At 34.5% G+C, this 25,256-nt stretch overlaps 1 protein-coding gene across 5 annotated transcripts in view; it reads right to left on the bottom strand.

Annotated features, from left to right (window-relative positions):
• Nucleotides 1–3,765: 3,765 nt before the first annotated feature.
• Nucleotides 3,766–25,256, bottom strand: part of LOC138322984 (echinoderm microtubule-associated protein-like 2) — a 107,949-nt gene continuing 86,458 nt past the window's right edge. For 4 of the 5 annotated variants that reach the window (XM_069267286.1, XM_069267269.1, XM_069267295.1 and 1 more), the window contains 18 exons: nucleotides 21,728–21,917; nucleotides 17,496–17,669; nucleotides 16,146–16,218; nucleotides 15,639–15,791; nucleotides 15,448–15,517; nucleotides 14,836–14,937; nucleotides 13,956–14,051; nucleotides 12,278–12,439; nucleotides 11,820–11,990; nucleotides 11,550–11,666; nucleotides 10,860–11,006; nucleotides 9,797–9,937; nucleotides 8,599–8,776; nucleotides 8,237–8,340; nucleotides 6,929–7,016; nucleotides 6,535–6,627; nucleotides 5,904–6,034; nucleotides 3,766–5,720 (listed from right to left, as the gene is read on the bottom strand). In XM_069267286.1, the coding sequence (XP_069123387.1) occupies nucleotides 5,571–5,720; nucleotides 5,904–6,034; nucleotides 6,535–6,627; nucleotides 6,929–7,016; nucleotides 8,237–8,340; nucleotides 8,599–8,776; nucleotides 9,797–9,937; nucleotides 10,860–11,006; nucleotides 11,550–11,666; nucleotides 11,820–11,990; nucleotides 12,278–12,439; nucleotides 13,956–14,051; nucleotides 14,836–14,937; nucleotides 15,448–15,517; nucleotides 15,639–15,791; nucleotides 16,146–16,218; nucleotides 17,496–17,669; nucleotides 21,728–21,917 (2,340 nt within the window). In that variant the 3' untranslated portion in view covers nucleotides 3,766–5,570. The remainder of the gene's footprint in view (nucleotides 5,721–5,903; nucleotides 6,035–6,534; nucleotides 6,628–6,928; nucleotides 7,017–8,236; nucleotides 8,341–8,598; nucleotides 8,777–9,796; nucleotides 9,938–10,859; nucleotides 11,007–11,549; nucleotides 11,667–11,819; nucleotides 11,991–12,277; nucleotides 12,440–13,955; nucleotides 14,052–14,835; nucleotides 14,938–15,447; nucleotides 15,518–15,638; nucleotides 15,792–16,145; nucleotides 16,219–17,495; nucleotides 17,670–21,727; nucleotides 21,918–25,256) is intronic. The other variant, XM_069267278.1, reaches the window with a different exon arrangement.

The raw sequence follows: 25,256 nt of genomic DNA, 5'->3' as shown, positions 1-25,256 counted from the left end.
TTATTGATAGGGGTTAAGTGTGAAATAATTTCCTGCTCCAGAACATTCAACAGTGCACGATTAAACTATTTACTAGCTAGTATACCTTTAGATATGCTCAACACTGCATTTTAACACTTTACTAGCGTGCATGTTGTCAATTTTTACCATCTTTACTACAAAAGCACATAGGTATATCAGGCATTGTTGTATACAGATTACCTGCTGGCTAAGCATTGATGTTGGTAAATTTAATTCTGTGATAATTCTAATTGTGCGTTAATGTGATAACTGTTTATGCTATTTTGTACATAATTATCTTTTGTTTACATGAAAGTCAGAGGTAAGCGGAATATCCGCCAAAATGACAATAAATATTATTATATTGTCATCCGTTATATACATGCTTCAATGACATTGTCATAATAAGAACTCATTCGTAATAAAAAAATTATTAGCAAATCAACTGTTAGATATAACGATAACTTTGGAAAGGTAACAAAAAAATCAGTGTCAGAAGTAGAATTCGAACCCACGCCCACGTACGTGGACCATAACACTCGGCTCACAAAATGAGAAGGCTATGTACAATGTACCTTGAGTCTGTCGACTGCTCGGCTATCCTTACTTGATAATAATTCGAACAGAATGTAAATCATATTGGGATATTCAACATTTCACGATAAACATTTTTAAAATCTTTTATCATACAGTCATGAATTCAATCATTTTGACATCGTTTTTATTTTGATGGAATAGTATCTCGTGATGTAAGACTTAGGCTGCACAAGGGATCACACAACATGTTTATCTTATTCATCATTATCAGTTTTCATCGTGGTTTAAGAACAGATAGTTTTCGATTTTTTATGCTGCATTTTGCTATTTGACGCGGAAATGATTATTTCAAAAGTCATATTTTTGGCTTTGGCTTTGAAATGCACATCAATAATAAATTCAAAGCGAAAATCAACACATTGAAATACACTACAATAAGTTGTATAAGTATGTCAGGATGGCCGAGCGGTCTAAGGCGCAAGACTCAAGTTGTATAGCCTGATCACTGTGTAAGCCGAGTGTTCTGGTCCACGTATGTAGGCGTGGGTTCGAATCTCAGTTCTGACAATATACTTTTTCAAGAAAAATGCCATTGGAAGAACAAATATATCTCAGACCAATTTCTTTTAGCCATGCAGAAAAATGGATAAAAGAGGGTTTTAATTGAAGTTTCATTATTTTATATATAATCATAATGATGTTAAAAAACTGTTTAAACGCCACAGTGAGAATTCTATAGTATACCTTGATTGAGCTCTTGTGAAGATGATGGTTCTATCAAACAACTTGATTCTCATTTAACATTGCTCCTCACCACAGGTAAATGTAGTCGATAAGGACGCATAATCTTTATCTGTTTTACTTCTGTATTTATCTCTAAATAATCTTAATTTTTTTTGCATTTTTGTTTTGGGTACATTTTTGTTTTATTAGGACTTTTCTTTTGGGCTAAAAGACCTTTCTATTGCTTTTGTTCTGTTTTTTAGGTCATCTGACCCGAAGGGTCAGGATGACCTATAGTCATCATGTTTCGTCCGTCGTCGTGCGCCGTCCGCCGTGCGCCGTGCGCCGTCCGCCGTGCGCCGTGCGCCGTCCGCCGTGCGCCGTGCGCCGTCCGCCGTGCGTTAACTTTTCACATTTTGAACTTCTTCTCAAGTTTGACCAGTGGGATTGAGCTGAAACTTACCTGAAATGATCCTGAGATGGTCCCGACAAAGTGTTGTTATTTTTCGGGTCGATCCGAAATCCAAGATGGCCGCCACAGCCGCCATCTTGAAAACACATATACTTCTTCTCAAGTTCTACCGATATAACGATAACTTTGGAAAGGTAACAAAAAAATCAGTGTCAGAAGTAGAATTCCGAACCCACGCCCACGTACGTGGACCATAACACTCGGCTCACAAAATGAGAAGGCTATGTACAATGTACCTTGAGTCTGTCGACTGCTCGGCTATCCTTACTTGATAATAATACGAACAGAATGTAAATCATATTGGGATATTCAACATTTCACGATAAACATTTTTAAAATCTTTTATCATACAGTCATGAATTCAATCATTTTGACATCGTTTTTATTTTGATGGAATAGTATCTCGTGATGTAAGACTTAGGCTGCACAAGGGATCACACAACATGTTTATCTTATTCATCATTATCAGTTTTCATCGTGGTTTAAGAACAGATAGTTTTCGATTTTTTTATGCTGCATTTTGCTATTTGACGCGGAAATGATTATTTCAAAAGTCATATTTTTGGCTTTGGCTTTGAAATGCACATCAATAATAAATTCAAAGCGAAAATCAACACATTGAAATACACTACAATAAGTTGTATAAGTATGTCAGGATGGCCGAGCGGTCTAAGGCGCAAAACTCAAGTTGTATAGCCTGATCACTGTGTAAGCCGAGTGTTCTGGTCCACGTATGTAGGCGTGGGTTCGAAACTCAGTTCTGACAATATACTTTTTCAAGAAAAATGCCATTGGAAGAACAAATATATCTCAGACCAATTTCTTTTAGCCATGCAGAAAAATGGATAAAAGAGGGTTTTAATTGAAGTTTCATTATTTTATATATAATCATAATGATGTTAAAAAACTGTTTAAACGCCACAGTGAGAATTCTATAGTATACCTTGATTGAGCTCTTGTGAAGATGATGGTTCTATCAAACAACTTGATTCTCATTTAACATTGCTCCTCACCACAGGTAAATGTAGTCGATAAGGACGCATAATCTTTATCTGTTTTACTTCTGTATTTATCTCTAAATAATCTTAATTTTTTTTGCATTTTTGTTTTGGGTACATTTTTGTTTTATTAGGACTTTTCTTTTGGGCTAAAAGACCTTTCTATTGCTTTTGTTCTGTTTTTTATTATTTTGTACAGAAAGTTATATTCAAATGATCTCCGAATAATAAAGGATATGCCATTGTGTGACAGCAGGATTTTTATGTTGTTAAAAAATCCAATATTGCCGCTATGACCTCACTTCCGGTTTTAAACTTTTGTCAATATTTCGTTAAGGGCTCGATGTAGTTTGTTTTTATGATTGACCTTGGCCTTCATTCAAGGTCACATGGGAAAAATCCTTAAATCTTCAAATGACTTCTTATGAAATTCAATAAGGCATATAAGGCCTGTAGCATGCTGACAAAATTGGCTATCACGTTTGTTTATATAATTGACCCATATTCAAGGTCACAGGGTCAAAAAACCTGATATCTCCAATGAATTCTTGTGAAGTTCTAGAAGGCATAGATACCTAAAAATATGCCTGTAGCATGCTGCCATAGATGGCTAACTAGTTTGTTAATATGATTGATCTTGACCTACATTCAATGTCACATGGGCCAAAAATCCTAAAACCATAAAGTAATTTTCGTGAAGTTACAAGTCTCAGAGACCTAATATCAGGACTGTAGTAAGCTGGCATGAATGGTTACCAAGTTTGTTGATATGAATGTCCTTGACCGAAATTCTCTGTTGGTGAAAAACCCGTCAAATTGTCCAATGTCAAATTCTAGTTCTTTATTTGTATTTATTTTCAATTTTGTTTCATGTTTTCGTTGTTTTCTTTAAATTATTATCTATGGTAGAGCTTGCCAGAATCTGTAACTTAGAGGAATGTCAGATTTTGGCCTCACGTTTTGATCAAGAATGGGACGATAAGATAATTTTAGACGCAGTAACTGTTCTCGATAGATAAACGACAAACACAGAAAAATAATTAATCGTTTTACTGACATTAAGAAGATAACGACTATGTTGAATGATATCACAGTCAGGTAGTATATACTGTCTCCATAGAAATCGTTAAATATAAAAATAGTACATCCTCTGATAAAATAGTATGCACTTATTGAACGACGTATTCATCTTTGAGACTACAGAACAGCATGTTAACACAAGACTACATTTCTGAATAGAAAATGATTTTTTGTGTATATGCAAAGCTCATATTATAGCAAATAAAGTAATTGAATATGTGAAATGTGTTGCATTAAAAAAATAAGAAAGTGTTACCCTTGACGGAATCTTTAGGAATTTTGTTTGTTTTTAGATAGAATTTAGAATGACATTATTAAGACTATACATTTACATAAATATATTCATTAGTCATTAGTCATTAACTTTCATCAACTACAGTTTGAATGCAATTACCGGATCCAAATATTAATAAGGTGCACGCATGCGTAGTGAGTTTGTCTTAGTCTTCTTGACACGTACAGTAATAGGCGGTAATCTGACCAGGTTTTTAACTTACATAAAAAACATTTTGATCATACATGATATGTCAACATGAAAACAATATAAATGAAGTTAAAATGAACACAAAGTATCGTGCTATTTTCACTCATTAATCATTACATAAAATAAATTAATTAGATACATTATGTTGTACAGCGGCAAGACAAACATCTTATTGACATAATTCACTGTTTAACACATGATATGGCAATACAATAGAAACAGATAATTCTTTGTGGTAAAATACAAATTAATACAAAAGTTCACATTAAGAATAAGGAATTCTTAAATATACATAACTATTTGCTAATGAAAGATGATGGTTTTGTTTAAATATCTATTTTGATACGATTGCCGACTTTGATAACGAGGAGTCACGTGGTGTGGAAGCAGGAAGCAACAATACGGAGCTAAATGATAAGAGGGATTAAGTTGATCAATAATCACATAATTTGTAATATTTGTTGTTAAACAAAAATATCAAACCCACTGAAGAGGTATCAAGGCTTTTTTATTTTTTTAAACATAAACAATATAGGCCATTCCAGCTGTTTTAAATGATTTAAAATGACTTTACAACAGAAATCAGTGTCCTACAATGAAACTGTCAGGAATATTTAAATAAATGAATACATACTTATGTTACATCAAAATATCACAGTTTCCAGTGCCTACCGTTAAAGTGAGTAGCAATCACTGCTATTGACGAATGTTATTACAGAAATGAAGAGGTCACTACTAATCACATAGTTCACCTACAATAAAAATGTAACACATCTTGTATTTACGAAAGTCTGACAAAAGCTTAGTGAAAAAGTGGTCTGGATCATACCTGAAATATATATATTATTCAGTTATAATACTTACACAAAATACCAAATATTGTGTATAACTGTGTTGTTATAATATCAGTAGTTTTCTGGTTGCGCAAGTTTTATGTGAACCTGTCTGTTACCCTATAGTTGTAAATTGATGTTCTAATATTCTATTGAAAAAAAGTATCCACCCACTGAACTTTATTTGAAAGTCAACTCTTCGATCAGTCTATTGAAGAGTTAATTGGATATAGTCGCTTTGTAAGCTCTATGTTGATTGGACAGAGTCGATTTGTAAACATTATGTTCATTGGACGGAGTTGCTTTGGATGGAGGTTTTCTGTAAGCTTTATTTTGATTCGTTTGTAAGCTTGAATTTTATTCGACCTCAGTTCGTAAGCTTCTTGTTCATTGATAATTATCATTCGTAAGCTTAGCTTTCAATCGATTGGATATATATAAGCTCAGTGTTCATTGGATGTTATATATTTCTCCACCCTCCACTGGGCCAGGACAGACTTTTGGCCGCCACACGATATAAGACGAGCTGTCCTTGCAAGGAAGCTGAGGGCTGTGACCTCATTAGAATACATCCGGGTCACCTTGTACTCGGGCTGTGAAACAAAAAAAAATATAATAGAAATAAAGAATAATACCAAAATATTAAATGACTTTAAGCAGTACTGGTCAGAATAAAATAAACATTTTCATGTGCGGTGGTATTTTTGCCAGAAAATTACATTTAAAGAAGTGTAACGTGATTTATAATAAAGAGAAACCTGTACTATGACTCGTACCTTGACTCCGACACACGGATAATTGTAAAGACGGATTCCACCCTTACTGTCCCCAGCGGCCACCAGTTCTTTGTTTGGAGATCTGTCCATCACCTTAACCTCGTCATCGTCTTTCAGATTTGTCCACACTCCTAAATATAGGCCAGATATAAACAATCGGCACAGTAAACCTATCAAGCTTAACAATACAAAACCTAAAATTTTATTTCGAAATTAAATCGAGTTTAACGTCTGATATGTATATGGCAAAAATATAAGAAGTCGATAACTTTGTAGGTAACGCTATAGGTGTCAGGGAGGGAAACAACAAACAAAGCAATATGAGGACTGGTTTGATGAAAAATACACACACAAAAAAGAAAGAAAACTAGAAATGTTAACTGCAAAAGTCTACACAACATATAAATTTTCCCGTAAATGGAATATATCATTAATCTTAATTAGTTCGTTGGTGTCATCAGATTTCTGGCTATGTTTACTTTTGACAGATGGAATCGTCTACGTCATTTATTCCCGTAATAAAAAAAACATTTATGACGTAACGATCAAAAATAGATGACGTAGGCGTCAACGCATATTTTCAAGAGCAGACAACTCGTCAGAGAGCGATAACTGATATGATCCCACTTACCACACACGTTGTAGCCGACTGTCACGTTTTGTGTGCTCCATTCGGCGTCCCTGAATTCTATAGCTCTAGTAGCCACCATATCTGTCACGTCCCCTGAATCATAAATATAAATATCAATATTCATTTTTTTTAAACATATAAACTATCTATGTTACTATTTCATACATCTCGTTCTAATATTTTTCATACTTATCACATAATCCACTCGATATCCAGGGATATCGCCACCGCCCGCAAAAAAACTGAATACTCATTTAAATATATAACTGGATCTTCTTCACCTGTATTCCATGTTTCTAAGCCACCCGAAAAATATACATGCGTGCATATAACAAATTGTGACATGTTTGTTAATGAGAACCCTATGCAGAACTGTAGAACCTTGGGTACTCACAATGAAACAGGTCGTAGTCAGCCGACATCGTCTGGATATAATGGCTATTTATGGACCAGTCGACATTGATTACAGAGCAGGGATTCGCCTAAAACAATTAAGTAAAACATTAATATCAAATTATAACAAAAGCCTCATTGAAAGTATAACACTGTAAAGCATTATATCGTCCGTAATAAAGAGAAACTTTTAGTATTGTTCATACTGAATTAAAACTGACCCTTAACCATGTACAAGGTGTCCCAAAACATGCCCCTACTTTGACAGGTAATAACCTTTGCAATACCATTTGTTTTTGAAAATTCAAAAAGGAAAGCAGGAGTATCCAAATTTAACACTAAATTGAGTACAAATGTACAGATTACATCATCATTATGTGTGATGACGTCATAATAGAAATTATGACATCATCAATGATGTCACATTTTGGTACCATAAAGATTCCGGCTGAAGTTATTGAACTCTATCATGCAGTCGGAATATCCCCTATTAATCAAATGAAATATGAAAATGTCACCCAGGTATGCAGTCCATCTCCAGGAAGCAGATTTACATAACTTTGAGGTGGTGAGGAATTTCAAATACAGAATTCATCATGTCATCGAAAAGAAGGGCGGACACCTCGCGCCCATTCTATAACTGAAATTTATTGATTTTCTGAACAATTCGCAAAATTAGCGAACTATGACTTTCTTTCGATTTTCAATATAAGTATTAGTAAAAAGATATTTGTCTGGGTTGTTATATATCGCTGTACAGAGCAGATTACTAGCTTTCTAATGGTTTATAGAATAAATTCCTCCGTTTATCAAAACATTTCTCAAAAAGCGTCAAACTAGGAACATGTTTTTGGGCCACTCTATATGTGCTTAATACAAAATCTTAAATCTATTCAAACAAGAATTCCACGGAAATAGATGTGTCCACTACTCAACATCACAAAAAAAGAGTTATTTACAGTTGAAAATATTGTTAATAATTAGGTGAAGTTATCAAGTTATCAAATATTTAAAGTTATCGCACGGAAACCCTTTCCCCGGACGCCACCGCCGACACCGACGACGCCGACATAGTGATAAATGTCGCCCTGGTGTTGCAAGCGACACTATAAATGGAAGGGTTACAAACATATTTCAGAAACCTCCAAATCTGTTTCCTATTATTGCAACTGATTTTACCTAAGATACACTAGATAACCAGCGACTTTGTTTCCTTTGTCATGTTTTTCCCATGTTTAGGCAGCTTTAATGTATGGTGATTAAGTGTATATCATCTAGATCAAGATCTGGGAAAAAACAACGATGTTACCTTGAAGATGGTGTTGTTTCGGATCGTCACCCTTGAGGGATCGTTAACATCGTTATAGATGTACACACAACCGTCATGACAACCGACAGCCAATGTATCACGCTCTGGAAAACATAACGCACTTATTCTTATTGACGATTTATGTTTAAATCTCGTCAATTAACAACGAAACTGTAGTATCATCAATACATCTTTGTAAAATGCCAGGTAATATAAAAAAAATATGTACATGCAATTTACTCATCCATGCTTCTCTTTCATACTAACCACAATTGTTGATTCAAGATATATTAGGACTGCTTTGAAAATATTAATTTGATATTATCTTTCTTTACACAACTCTGACAGGCTGCTTGACGTACCTGGTGAAATTTTCACACACATGATGAACGGCGGTTTTGGTTGGGACGTTCCAACTATAATGTCATTAATTTCTGATTTCTGTTTTAATGCCGATGGCAGAATTTTGACGTGACCATCAGATGTTCCCACGGCCAAGTAACGCCCCTTACTGTCGATGTCAATGCAGGTACATGGTCTCTAAATAAAGGTAAAGGACAGAACATTAATAACAGGTAAAAATACAGGTACACGGTCTCTTAATATAGATAACGGACAGAGAACTAATTACAGGATGAAATACAGGTACTGGGTCTCTAAATATACAATGTATGTAAAGAACACGGAATGATTTATTTTCATGAATAGGAATATGATTTTTAAATTCTTAATCTTATAAGAGAATTCACAAAGAATGCTGTATTAAAGACACACAGAATAATGGAATTAGCGCAATTTAATACAAGCGTCCAGTGATTATTTTTCAGATAATTGAATTGATTGAATTGGAACATTAGTAAATCACTAAATGAACAATCGAGCATGGAGGTTGAAGAGCGAAGAAATACAAGAATTCAGCATGGAGGTTGAAGAGCGTAGACAGACAAGAATTCCACGGAAATGAATGTGTCGACTGCACAGCAATTACATTTTTGTATTTACAATTGAAAATATTATCAATAATTAGGTGAAGTTATTAAGTCCCATAACTCTTGCAAATATATTGATGGATTTTGAACAGTATCAGACCACTTATCGTATTGATATAAACCAATGAACAAAATTTGGTTGAAATCGGACAATAAATACTTAATAAGCTATCAAGCGAAAACCATGGATATTAAAGTCACGTAACTCTTACAAATATTGACGTATTTCGTACTCATCCGAGATCTCATTGATATAAAGCAATATACCAAATTTGGTTAAAATCGTACATTAAATACTAAAGTTATGACACGGAAACCATTTTCCGGACGCCGACGACGCCGACATAGTGATACCAAAGTGTCGCCCTTGATTTGTAGGCAACAAAAAAATGAATAACAGCTATACCTCTGTAAAATACAAATGAAAAACTAACCAAGAGACAAATGATAAGGATAAAAGTCGTCTTAGATGAAATAGAATGACATTGTAATTTAAATGATAGCCAGTAAACTTACACTAAATAATAGAAATTTGAGTAAAACATGTTACAGTACTTTTATTCCACCTTACCTCCACATCATATGTGATAGGTTTTCCTCGCTTTTCACTACCGTCTGTGACCCATTTCTTGATAGTCATATCCATGGAAGCAGAATAGAAGGAATTCTCTCTGGGATGAGACACGACGGCGGACACATCGTCGAAATGAGCCTGTGTTAAACATACATAATACTTACATAGTAAAATTGCTGGTCATTTCATTGTCAGGACAAATTGTCAATTGTTTCTTTAACAATTTTACGAAAGCTCACACGAATTAAATTTGTCAATAAATGATTCTTCAAATATCAAACTTTATGGCAACAGAGTTCATATCATATACTAATGAGTATAGCGATGAATTGTCGACTACAACTAGCTTGCACACAGATATAAACTTGAGGAAATGGAGATAACGTGACGCTACCCAACACTTTTCAAAGAGAATTCTCTAAAAATTCTCTACCGTGTTCTTGAATCCAGATTTTTCTCTTGACATTCTACAAATAGATGCCTTTTAATTTCACGATCTGTTTACTTGTCAACAGTGTATATATTTATAAATAAAAAAAAACTTTGTAGGATGCCCGGTCCAGCCCGGTGTTATAGCAGGTTCGAGTACCCAAAATTGAACACCTCCTTAATACAGTAGGAATAAAAAAAAATGACTAGACATGCTAAAATGTTTTAATTTTATTAAGAAAGTTCAAATAATTTTTAGTTTACTTAAGTCACATATCTGTCAAAAATATACCATTCAGCAATCGTTTTTACTGTTTTAAAACACATGGTGTTCTTTAGGGTTATCACACGACGTTGTTTCTCGGAGTTTTTCACAATTTCATTATTTTCAAACTTTCAAAATTAGATTGCAAACTAAAAACTCTGTATCACATGTTTTTAAAGTGTTCCATTTCGGGTAGCGTTTCAATTTGGGTAGCGTCACGTTACATCATATCCAGGGTTTTGTGTTGATAATTGCATATTTGTGTTTAAACTATACAAGCCATGTCACAATAGTAATTCAGCATTTCGTTAATTCAGAAAAAAATGATGCGGATAAAGTTATGTTATATATTCTGTAAGTACTTACATCTATATGTTTTTCCAGTTTGTTTTCAAACGACCCTTCGAAGATACACGAGGTCTTGGTGCCGATATATAAAACAGGCATACTCCCGTCTACGACAGCTTTGTCTCGTACCACAATAGACGCCACATCTCCGGCATTGTCTACAAGCTGTGGAAGAGGGAATTGGAAATATTACCATGTGATAAAATCCGTTTCATTTTATTGATAATCACATTTTTCTCTCAGATTTAAGAGACAGAGGAAAGACAGTACCCAGTAAATTGTTACAAATTTATCATAGTAACAATCATTATTTAAGGTCTAATAATATTTCAATACTGTCACTTTTACAGAAATAAATACAGGAATAAGTTACTATAAACCACTTAGTTTTTGTGATATATATATATATATATATATATATATATTCACGCGATTTTGCCAGGGAACTCGAACGCGAATTAAAATGTTTTGCAAATATTCGTATTAATTTAAATATGCCCTTGATTGTGTTTTCATGTATTCACGTGTATGTGAAAATAACAAAGATACGAAATATTATATTATATTATATTATACGAATTCCCGAACATAAGGTTGTTTGTAGTAATAAAAACTTCAACTCATGTCTCTTAATTATTTTATCACGTCTGTCCTTCAACTATATTAAAATCCTATACAGAATGTATAAGTTCTTCTCTGTTTACTCACTATCCGCTCATGAATCTTCCTGAAATGGTTTGTACTTGTATTCCACGCCTTGATTTCCTTGCCTCCTCCAGATATCAAAGTATTGTTCGATAAGAAACACAGACTGTTCACTGGTTTCTGCAAGGATATTTCATAATACCTAAAATTTACTTCTGAAAATATTTGTTTTTAATTAATATTTTGAATATAATATTATCTGTTGGAGATATGTGTGTCTTGAAATAACAAATTCTTGAAAAATAAACTGGTCATATATTTTCTAAAACTCACGTGATGGGGGTCCGACAGTGCTACGAGGAATCTGCAGACCAGTGTAGGGTCAACTGCCCAGATAATTACAGCCCCAGTGGAATCTCCTGTTGCCACGAAGCCATTTCTAAGGAAAGCTATGGACAAGATCTCGCGCGGCTCGTCACTATCAAGGTTACTCGTGGGAGGAAACTAAAAAAGAAATAAAAAGCAATGCGCGTTTATGAGAAAGTTTATGAAATGATATTTCCAGAATAAGTAAGAAAATAAAGCCAGCGATGTATAGAATCAACATACTATATACTATACTTACTAAAAACGAACAACTCTTCTGATCTCGTAGTAAACGTCTTTGACAAATACACTGTGAACTGTATGCAAGGGGTCTATACTTACTAAAAACGAACCATTTTCCTTATCTCGTAGCAGACGTTTTTGACAAATACACTGTGAACAGTATGCAAGGCGTCTATACTTACTAAAAACGAACCACTCTCCTTATCTCGTAGTAGACGTCCGTCAGTATCAAGAGCAGGATCCCAAAACAGTTTCCAAAAATAGAGATGCTGATCGCCATATGTGATCAAAACAGTATCGTCCCGCGGGTAGAAACAGGCGCTAGACACGCTTCTTGTAGTCGTCTGTTAGGATCAAAATCAAAGCTTCAGTACTTACGTTTTATATTAGATAAAACTCATATTTATATTAGATATTTATTTGTTTGTATCAGCTCATTATCACATTAGTTATGAAAATAAATATCTAATAGTTTTGAAAGTTAACAAACGTAAATAAGAACCAATGCCGTAAATATCATAGCTGATACAATTGAGATAGCCGACTACAGAATACAGCAACGTCCATCGTATTTTGTAAGTCACAAAGTTATTTAAGGCCGATGTTCACCAAGAAAGGATAATTAAAAAACTTCAGGTTTTTTTTTTTTATTTTTCAGTGATATATAATTAACTTAATTGGTAAATTCATTATAAATTGAAAAATATGTGCATATATGTAAAGTCGATAATCAGATCCAATTTATCAAAAAACAATCATGATATTCTTCTTTTTCTCGAAATTATCCTCATGTTGAACATACATGTATAGTAGAAGAATATTGATATTATTATATAAGATCTGGTAAAATTAAGAATTGTGTACAATGTATAAGTTTTTACTCGCATTCAATAGAAAGTATCTTTGACATAAACATCGCCTGCTACGAAAAGTGCTACTGAAGATGCAAACAAATGTTTTATTCAGATGCGGACATTACACGCGGAGATTCAGCCTATTGACATGCTATTCACAACATAAATGGGAAAACATTAACTCCTCGTACCAACTATACACTCATCACAAAATCTATAAACAGGAAATACTTTTAGTCTAGCATGCCGGGAAGTGTCAACCATGCACCAGGGAAGAAACAAGGTGGTACATTATCAAACCTTCAACGTTTTTCTTATAAAGCATTCAAATATTTATTTCATTAGTCGATATAAAAAATGGATTTTTACGTACATGTACTTCGAAAGGGAAATAAATAGTTTAAAACATGCCTAATACAGGGATTTGTAATTTTCAGTGACTAGTCTGTGAATGGGGATTGTTGTATATTGTAACGTGAGAAGTGTAATGCAAAACATATTCTGGACGAGGTACGAACCTTCTGCTTCATGAGAAAAAAACATAGGATAAAATATTATATGACTGAGGTCAGCAATTCTAAACACCGCTAACATGTAAAGATTGGTTTGGCCATAGGACCTAATGTGTGAGTATTTACGTCTGACGATGACTTTGTTTTGCATAAATTCAAAATATTTTTCATTATGAATACAGTTGGAGGATACCGCCTTGAAAACTGTGAAACTGCAAGTCATTATTTCAATATGTATGCTACGGGAAAGTGGAATCAAATTAGGAAAATACGTAATTGTAAAGCGGTCATTTATTCTATGATTCCCGTGACAGAAACAAAATGAGTCTGCTAGGGTTAATTAAGGACATGCCTGGTTTAGGGGGTGGGGAAACAAAGACCGAAGTTTGGTCCGATACTCAGAATTGTACAAAGTTTAAACCCACAACCATATCGTGGATGTATAGTAGCAATGATAACCTGGGCAAGTTATAACAATAAAGTGATGTACGTACTGTTGTCTTGGCCAGAAGGCGTTTACGGTTCCAGTCCCAGACTGTAAGTATGTGTTTGTCACTGCTATCCACCGCACATAACAAGGCCCCGTCAGGCTAATGAAATAATTCAAATCGGGATAATTAAAGTGTTTTTCATACAAATGCCTTAATTCAAAATTTGTGAAAATGTTATGATATTCATGACACGAATTATATCTGTCATCATATCACAACAGGAAGTTATGAATTATACAGCAAGAAGATAACTTTAAACCTCTACGTTTTCTTCTATTCATTATTAAGCAATAATGTCCTTGTTGTGCTCTTCACGTCTAAAATATGAAAAAAATTTAAAATGAAACTTTAATCACAACACGAAACATTACAATATAAATATTGGCATTGTATATAGTTTGTTACAAAATAAAGTGTTATGTCGAGGATTACCCAAAGCAATAGTCTGAATTGTTCTGTCGTTTTATCGTCGTTTGTATATAAAGGCCTTGAGCCGATGAAGTTGTTTCAAGGCCTATATATATATATAAAGAACGATAGAACGTTAGAATAAATTTGGCTACCGAAGCAAGTCCTACCAGAATGCATCATAAGTTTTAAAAGTTTTCCTTTCAAAGATTCACGAAATATAAATACTTGAACTGGTAAGTTGTCAGTTATCATTACTTTCAAAATTATGATGACATCCTTGATTTTGGTACGAAGTACTGTTAACAATGATACATCAGTGGTTGTTTATCTTTTGTTTAGATTTCAGTGATTTAGGATTGCACGAGAATAAAACTTAACGGTGTAATGTAGTAAAGTACATGTTTATTTGACTTTGGAATTTTGAAAGACTTCTTATAAGTCAGAATGTATACATCTATGGAAAAGTACTTACATTTTGACGGAAGTTGACTGAAGACACACCACGGGAGAATATTCCTACGCCGAGAATAACTTGGGTACTAAGTGTTCGGCCGTCCCAAATACGTATGTGTGCCTGTCAAATTAGAATATATATTTTGTTAATATGTTATTACTATTTTGCACATTTGTAAAAACTGTAATTAAAATTAGCATTTCAATTGAAACATTGCTATTTTGTATTTGCGGGGCAACTGTTGTCAACGATGAACAGGAAATGTTCCCCTTTCCGACAAGGAAAATTTTGCTTTATCCTTCAAACATCTATAAATTTAAACACATTTTATTACCAAAACGAATCAGATATCTCGTTGTATTTTCTTATCTTTCCATTGTTTCATTGTTTCAACGAATATATCGAAGCCTTCCAAATTTACATAGAATTTACACATTCACACACACAAAGAACTGCATACAGGGGAGGCCATCCTTATAACATGACCATAGATGATAAAAGGACATTCGCGACTGTTGTTATCATTATTCTCATTTTGAAATAGTTCATTATAAAAACACCGAATTTAGTAGTTGTTAAAAAAAATAATGAAATTAATCTTCACATATAAAAACTATCAGTGATCCTTACCACATCCTCCGGACTCGAACCTGCTTTCTGTCCAGTAGCTATCCACCGTCCGTCGGGGTGTAAGGCCATGCTGTAAAAATACAAAACATTAATTATTTTACATTTTCGTTACATGCTCACAAGGACGGAAAATGGCGTTCATTATTGCATGAACATTATTTTGACGAGGAATACATTAACAGTAAACTCACCATGTGACTTCCTCCGTATGAGCTAGGTAGAAGCGTTGGTGGTCAAACGTCTTGTTATAAAATACCACTGCGGCGTCCATGTAACACACGAGTTCTCCCGTCTTGTGGTATACCATCATACTGTTGTTATTGTTATTGGAGCAGTACCCGTAACTACACAGCTGTTAAGGACTGTAGAATATAGTCGGAAGTTCGGTCAGTAGACAAAGGACATTGATCTCTAGTTAATCCGAAATGGAGTTGGTATTGTTAGACAAAATACACAAATGCATCAATGTGTCTTAATGCACCAAAATACCAATAAACCTATAAATATGTGGGCTGCAATAAGGCACATTGAAGAATTAAGGGATTTAACAAGACTTGTGCAGAAAAGTGCAACAATTGGCTTTATTACTTTGAGGTCTAGGTGTATCCTTCCGATAATGAAGTGGGATATCGCTTTCGTTAGAAAGAAAATGTCTAATCACATTGCTAACTTTTTGTCACTGAATCAGTAAAGGATACAGCCATTCCAATAGGAGCTTCCCGTTGGGTTTAGAGCGGTTGTCTGGTGTTGGCCTCTCCGGCAGGAAATACTCTGCAAACAAGTGAAACCGACCTAATATCTGAATTATCAGGAAATCCTCCGAATAAAGGAGTTCTAACAAAACTGTTACATCACATGACATTAAACTTTTAAATCACATGACATTAAACTGTTACATCACATGACATTAAACTGTTAAATCACATGACGATAAACTGTTACATCACATGACATTAAACTGTTACATCTTATGACGATAAACTGTTACATCACATGACATTAAACTGTTACATCACATGACGATAAACTGTTACATCACATGACATTAAACTGTTAAATCACATGACGATAAACTGTTACATCACATGACATTAAACTGTTAAATCACATGACGATAAACTGTTACATCACATGACATTAAACTGTTAAATCACATGACGATAAACTGTTACATCACATGACATTAAACTGTTAAATCACATGACGATAAACTGTTACATCACATGACATTAAATTGTTAAATCACATGACGATAAACTGTTATATCACATGACGATAAACTGTTAAATCACATGACGATAAACTGTTACATCTTATAACGATAAACTGTTACATCACATGACATTAAACTGTTACATCTCATGACGATAAACTGTTAAATCACATGACGAGAAACTGTTACATCATATGACGACAAACTGTTAAAGCACTTGAGGATTAACTGTTAAATCACCTGACAATAAACTGTTAAATCACCTGACGATAAACTGTTAAAGGACATGACGATAAACTGTTACATCATATGACGATAAACTGTTAAATCACCTGACGATAAAATCTCCTGACGATGAACTGTTAAAGTACATGACGATGCGTTTATAGATACATTCCTTTACTTCTTATGTCATCACATGTAACTCAAACATACAAGAAGGGACGATAAAAATTACTCCTTTTGCTTTTGAAAAAAAGTCCCCATTGATTTTTTAAGCCATTATATGACTAAATCAATACGCAACGTCAGTTTCGCAATCGTGACCTCATGATAACTTCGGGTTTTTGCACAAGTCGTAGATGTATTTTTGATAGATGTATTAAAATCGACTTATCAGAAAGTCATGTATAATGTGAAAACACAGAAAAAAATGAGTAAAGTTTAAACACAGTTTACTAAAATAAGATAGTGACCTATCGAATGTATACTTCGTGATAACAGGGTCAAGTTTATCTCGAAAACTGAATATTCGCTTACCGAGGATTTTCATTACAGGACAAAATACATATAACGCTGGTATTCCAACAATGGTACATCAATAATTTTGACTCACCTTTATACCTTCCTCGCATTCGAACTTTGACCTTTTTAGCGCTCTCCTCGTCGGTATCTAATGAATCGTCATACGCCACCTGTTCAAAGGGGTCCTCCCATCGTCTCCTGTCATCGTAGTCCGTGTCGTTATATTGTTCTATATCACCATTGTAATCCAAGTAGTCTGGTTGTTCTGTCACGAATATTGTCATAACAAAACATAATTATAATTCAGATTTATTTAACAATGATAAAGGAAAGGTAAACATACATCTCTAGGATGTCTCTCGGGAAAGGTTAAAGAGAACAGACAAAAGGTATTCGGCAGCATTGACTGCTACATTGTACAACACATAACGCTAGACATGGGGTAATATAATTACGTAATCTAAACGATATGTGATTAAATTACGGCAGTTATAATCAAAAGTGTAGAATTCAGTGGAGACATATTAAAAAATAAAGGCAATCATAAACAAAATGTAGACTTAACCGGAGACAAAGAAGAAATAAGAGAATTGAGCATATACAGAAATAGACTATGTGCTTAAGATTAACAAAGTTAATCTGCTTCAACACAATCAAAAATTAATTATATCATAAATCCACAAGTCCAGTATAGGAAACCGTTACATAGGTAACAAATTTTAAACTGAACAATGTAACAAACACAATGAAGACAGATCTAAAGGTTTTCTGGCTTTGTAGTTTTGAAAAATTAATCTTTCGTTTTATTCGGTGGAAGTCTTATTTTCAGCGAGATAGAACAGAAGAAACATATTTGTCTTTTCCATTGATGTTAATTAGGGTGCTACACCGCCAATGAATGGTATTTTTATGTATTAAAACAGGATCAGACAAATAAATATGTTTTCTTCAGTAACAATAGTTACTTACTTTACTCTATTATCACCATTGCAAAGTTCTAGATTTTTATTATATTTCAGAATAAAGGTATTTGAAATAAATTATTCCATCCCGAAAAAAATAACACTATGCCCTATATGGCATGAGGCACTAGTTGTGTAGAGAACAAAACAAATCAAATATTTTTTTTATGTATATATGGAATTAATATAGCAAGGGACGTAATAAGATGAGGTTATTCTTCATATCATAACATCATACACATATTTATGGTTTAATGTCGGTTCAAAAACGTTTATAAACATCCTTGCTTTTGCGTTTTGTATTTCAGGGAGACGGCATCTTGTGAAAAGGGAATATTCTAAATATCCCGTTCTCGCTTATATCTAAATGTTCACAAAGCGGAATTTTTGTTGTCTGTGGTGTGCGTATTTGTTGTTTATGGACACGCACTCGTTCTACAAGAGAAATTCCCGTTTGGTCGATATAAGTTTCTTTGCAAGTTGGACAAGTTATACAACATATAAGATTCGTACTCTTGCAGTTTAGGTTATTATTCGGCTTGATGATTTTTCCGTTTTTCAGTGTGATGATAGTCCCGATTTCAATATAATCACAGGTTCCGCACCTCGGATCCCCACATTTTGTCACGTTGTAGTGCTGTGAATAATCGAACTTTGCTCTTGTTAGAATTTCCGTCAGGTTCGGTCTCTTACGCTGCAATAATCCTCTGGTTTAACGAGGTTCTTCATTTTACTGCTTCCGTGTAAAATCGGGGTTAGATCCCCTACTGCTTGAATCATGTTTGTGTGGTTAGGATTATGTCTAAAGACGAACGGAATGGTATCCTTATTTGTGGTTTTGTCTTTCGTACTTCTAAGTTCTTTTATTGGAATCTTCTTGGTCCGGTCTATGCATTTTTAATCAACTTCTCTAGATAGTGTTGCTTCAATAGAAACGAGTACATTCAGTCTCTTTCCCGTTTTTCACTTTCTACTTTTATCGCACAAATTCGCCTGGCAAGGCAGAACGGTATATTTTATTTCGTATGCGATGGATGACAGGAGTGGAAATCTAGGTATAGATGGGTATCCGTAGTTTTATAGTCCGCTGTTATTCTTATTCCTTGTTTTTTTGTACATGTATAGTACATCAAGGAATGCCAGTTCCGTCTCGCTTTGTTCTATGGTGAATTTGAAACATTGGTTGAGGTCATTAAATATATCGTAAAATGTTAAAAGGTTTCCTTTTTACCTTGTCTAGATGATAAAGCAGTCATCTAGGTATCTTTTCCAGTTGATCTGTATGTAAATGCTGAATTCATGGTTCTGTGTCTCTAGTAGGTTGTAAAGTTTATGTTCTAGAAATCCAATGACTAATTTAGCATATATGGGAGCAACTTTGGTACCCATGGCTGTTCCAAGTATCTGTAGATAATTTTTCTCTTATCAAAATAGAACGAGTTATTTTCAATAATTATTTTCAAAGATTCAATTATGAAATAGGAATAAAACCTTTGATTTATCACACGCGGGACTTTGTCAAGCCAAAAAGTTATTGCCTCGATTCCAAATTCAAGTGTAATGTTCGCGTATAGACTTGTGACATCGAAGCTCACAAGGATCGCGTCATCATTAACGATTTCGGGAAGATTCGCTATAAAATCCACAGGAAACTTGGAATGTAACTACACAATGGTTTTAAGACAACGTCGAGGAGATTGCTCAAACGATTTGTTGGACAGCTTGGTCTTGCGGCAAAAGGTCTGTTCAGGTCGGCGGGTTCGAGAATCCTTATATATTCTTGATTCTGTTCTTTAATTACAGATTGAATCTCTTTACTTTTATGTATTTTTGGGAGTCCATAAAAAAGTTGATACATTCAAAGTCAAATCTCGTGAGGTAATCTTTTTCCTTTTCGGTGAATTGCAGATTTTGAAATGTGATTCTTCTTATTTCGCTCATTGTTATTTTGTCGACATTGCCAGTAATTTCCAGTAGTAATAAGGGTTCACTAACATATATATAAATTTACGATTAAACATCAATTTTTTTCAAATATTCTTCTTTCAAATCAATGTGACAGGCCACCTCCTTATCAGCCTCTACCTGATTGGTCGCCATGGTGACCTTCCATACCAAGGATCTCACCTCCTAATCAAACCATCCGGAACATAACATAGAAACCTATTTGAGCACGATAATTATTAATGCGTTTACTTTAATTGGATATGATACCGTGATATCCGGGTATAGGAAACAATACTACAATTATTTTTGTTTTTGTTTTCGTTTTATTTTACCAGGGCCCACACTGATCTAACAAAAACCACATTGCCGTACACAGATATTGTTTTATACATTATATATGACTTATACCTACCACAGCTACGTGACTGTGTGGGATTGCTGAACTGGACTATGGAGGGCAGCAATGTATATTGTTCATATAACTGAAATATTTATACGGAATTGTAGTGCATTCCAGAGGGATGGTTTTTAGTCAATCCTCACTTTCCTTTTTTCTATGTGATTTGTTTGACGCTATGATTTTTGAACCGCATATCAACTTTGTGGAGCTAGGAAATAGATAAATTTATCACAACTAGACTCCAGGCTCATAAACAGTGTTAGACTTAAGTTTTTGCTCAGGCAATAAAAAGACGTAACTTTTTTATTGTCACTTGTGATTGACTTAGTCTAAACTTTGAAGACTGTTTCATGATCCTGAAAACTGGAGTGCCACACGCCCTTTACTTCTATTGGACCAAACCGGAAGTCAAAGGGCTAGTGTAATCGTAGGGCTATTGTAATCATAGGGCAACTGTAATCGTAGGGCAACTTTAATCGTAAGGCAACTCATCGTGTTAAACCCACGAGTCAGCAAACCAAGTACTTTTGTGACCCGTGGGCTGAAACAGACGGTAAACCTCGTTTCCCCGAATAGACTTACATTCATAAACGTACAGCGGTGACTCGTGAGTTAACGACAATAAGGGAAACTGTAATCGTTGGACTATGGATACAAGGATAATATTACAACACCTATCATTACTATCATTAGGTTAGACTTAAACATAATGGTTACAGTCGATGACAACGAGTTCACAAGTTAATATTAAAACAGATCAATACTATTTGAATGGTAAAATCCCGTAACTAAGAGAATTGAAATGAAGCTGATGAAATATTTAAAACAAATGTTGAGTTTATGTCGATATCGAATAAATATTTTAAAGTTTTAAGACAAAATCAATATCCTGCTTGTATGTTTAAATCGATAGAGATCTAACATTTAAATGTTTTTTCCCTTTTTTCAAATATTCACTTTTTATTGATGCTGAGAGATTTAAACCAAACACGGATGTGCGTTAATATAGCTAACCATAATCGTGGGATTTCTGCATTTTTTTCTGCCGACTGCCCCTACTGGTGACGGATTCGTTACTAGAATTGCTGCTTGGAGCGGCCCGTTTCTGACCTGTTGAGTCCGGAACTGGAACCATCTCCTCTCCGCATATTATAAATTCGTCTACCGTCTTGAAATCACGAAACAGTTGGGAGTAGGACGTCACCTAGTCAATAGAAAATTACAAGACATTGCGTTATAGTGAATGTACACGAAAATAATTTCAATACTAGGAACTTCACAGAAAACCATAGTTAAGATTTAGTTAAGCTAGAGTAGTGATGCTTAGTGACAATGCCTAGTGACGATGCTTGTCGTTGCTGCACTTAAATTACATCGTACAACATACGGATCGTACCGTATATCTAAGGCTAAAATAGGTACTAGTTTCGAGAACTATTTGATAAAGACAAAAACATGATCGATAATTGTGAAAATGAAAAAAGAAATCGCCATGGTAGTGAAATGTCCTTGATTGTGACATAGTGATAAGAAAATCAACTTATTTTCGAGTGCGCATAGATTTGTTTTTTCACCGGAAAATAGAAACCGCTATTATTGAAGCTTCGTGAAAATGTTTTTAACACGTATACATGTATACAGAACAAGCTTACAGCAAGTGTTGCAAGCAACACACGTCCCCTGCCGTCAATTAGATTTTCTAATCTATGGCGAGTTATTATTCTTAATTATGCTATCACTGTATGAAGTTTTAATAAATTCTGTTAATGTGTTCTCAGGTTATTGTCTGGAAACTGAAATTTGTGAAACAATCTATTTTAAGTGACAGAGACCTTTGAAGTTGACCTTTTGACCCCAAATTAAAATTCGAATCTCTATTGTCTCATGTACTATTACTGTGTGAAGTTTGAACAAATTCTGTTGATGTGTGCTCATGTTATCATTTGGAAACGTGTGAAAAATCTTTTTTCAGTAACAGTGACCTTTGTAGTTGATCTTTTGACCCCAAATCCAAGCTGTATTTTCCCATATGCTACCAGTGGGTGAAGTTTGATCAAAATCCATCAATTAGTTATTATCAAGTTATCATCTAGAAACCAAACCAGTACAGACAGACAGACACACGGGAACAAAGACTATAGTTTCCTCCGGTTTCACCGGCAGGGGACTAATAACCCTATCAATCTACATCGCGAAATTAAATCTCCGTGAATAGACATTAGGCATTGAAAACGTGAAATGTAGTCGCCGCGAGAATAAGCGGATTTACAGTAACGTATAAAGAGCCATTTGATATAACAGTATTATATACCATGAGAAAGTTGCGTTTCTAAAAGTGTGTTTACAATGTCATATATTTACAATACTGAAATTGTGGAAAAATGATTATGAGAACAAAAAAAGTCCCAAATGACATTCATTGGCGTCAAATATTAATGAGCAAAACACTCCTAAATGTATATAAACGATCAAAACAAGAATAAATGAATATTAGTTTGGAAAACATGAATAACCTTATTGAATACTAATTGGCATAAGACGCATTGTTAGCATCCAACGTTATCAATTAACCAAACGCTGATAATCATTATTGATTTCATCTAGTCACGTGACTGTGATATACATGTTTTTTAACCCGTAATTCCAGTGGTAAATCGTACAGATCAGGTATAGCAAGTGTAAACCATAAACATCGAGATGACGTATTAGTATTGATTAACCAATAAATACCGCCCGTGTTCCGGGACGGGCTCTATGTATTGTTTCCAACGTTCCATGAATGTAGTTAACACGCACATGTAGTTATATACTGATGAAAGTAGGTTTTCATTCCGTTAATCCGAGCGATCACGCAGCTGATTAGGGTATATCATTATTATCAATTTCATCATATCATACATAATGTAAAAAGGCTTTTGAATTTAGTATTGTTTTGAATTCAGCTGACAATTGACAAAATTATGAAAATAGATTTTCGATAAGCGCAATGTTAAACGCATTAAACTTATGAAGCATTTGTTTTGGTTTAAAGATTAGATTTTACATGAAACATAATTAATCTTTCGTGAAAGTTCGAGAACTTATATATGAGTACTTCATTATTTTATTGCATTTAGCATCAGAAAGTTATGCCTGTAATGAGTAGCTGGCTGGACTATCAGTTTAGTGCTGAGCCTCATACCCCTTCTAGTCTCATTATACGGACGAACCAGTCGTTCCACTTACAGAATGCTATACGCCAAGCAGGAACAGCGATGTCAGCGTTATAAACTATGATGTGTGTCGGCCAGTGTATACAGGACCAAGACGGTAATCCCTATTGAGATTACCCCTTGAGACTCTTTTTATTCGGACGTTTGATAGATGTCGCTCGTCGTATTCCCTATTCGAGCCTCCTAAACCTTTTTTTGGAAAACCAAGTAAGGTTGACCTTCCTCTTGTAAGGGTCCATTACAGAAATAATCTAACTATAGGGATTCCGACGAGAGACATCAAACAAACGTCTGAATATAAAAGAGTCCTGAGGAGGAATCTTAATAGGGGTTACCATGACAATTCCTCAGTGGGGCGAGCACTCAATCAAAAACATGGATGATATTATCAATGGAAGACATTAAGAAGAAAAAATAGTGTAAATGTAATAGAGAAATGCGATTAGAAAGGTCATTAACTAATATATGTGTTATATCATCATGCAGATTTGTTCAGTCAATAAGAGTATACACATACTTTTTGTTGAGTAGATTTAACTAGGCGCTGTGCATTGACGATGTTATTATATATAAATGTTTTATTATTCATCACACGGGTCGTTATCGGCGGAAAATATAATTGTTTTTAACGTTGTGTGGTGCATCTAACTAGATTCGACAGTGATATAAATTAAGTCAATAAGTGAAAATTACATATTGAAGCGACATCCCAGACCTGAGGCCATTCGCAAAAACCAAGAAAAACATTGCAGATTGGAAAAAAAAACTTGGAAATCAAATACAGCCACTAGTGTGGTTATAAACTGGAACACAGGAATACAAACATTTAAACATGACGTAATGTATAGATGTGTAACATGGTGAATCCTTTAATATGAAATCTCATCACACCCTCTGCCACGGATCGAACTCTGGCCTTCTGGATTACTAGTCTGACGCTCAACCGATCGAGCTAAAGAGAAGTTCTCTCTAGTCGAGCGGTATATGGCGGCTACTATCGGCCATGGTTACACATGTATTATATTTTTTAAGATATGGTTATAAAGGCAATGTTTATGCGTCCATACAATTAATAATAAGTTAAATTATAATGTGATTGGTCTGGTTGCTGCTTAATGTCTGAGGCAGTATGCTTTAGTGAGACAGCGCTATAGAAATAGCGATAGAGTTATTATTACAACACTAATATACCGCAGCCTCTCAAAACATACAACACACCACACACTATCTTATGGCATACAGAGGCAGTCTCAAAATATCTGTGGACGATAACCACACCGACCAGCCCACAACGAGAGTAGAGATGATATTCAGGGAGGTAGATAATGCGG

Source organism: Argopecten irradians, chromosome 1 (assembly GCF_041381155.1).
Source record: "Argopecten irradians isolate NY chromosome 1, Ai_NY, whole genome shotgun sequence".
Classification (NCBI taxonomy): domain Eukaryota; kingdom Metazoa; phylum Mollusca; class Bivalvia; order Pectinida; family Pectinidae; genus Argopecten; species Argopecten irradians.
The sequence above is the reverse complement of the archived record's forward strand: the minus strand, read 5'-3'. Positions and strand labels throughout refer to the sequence as shown.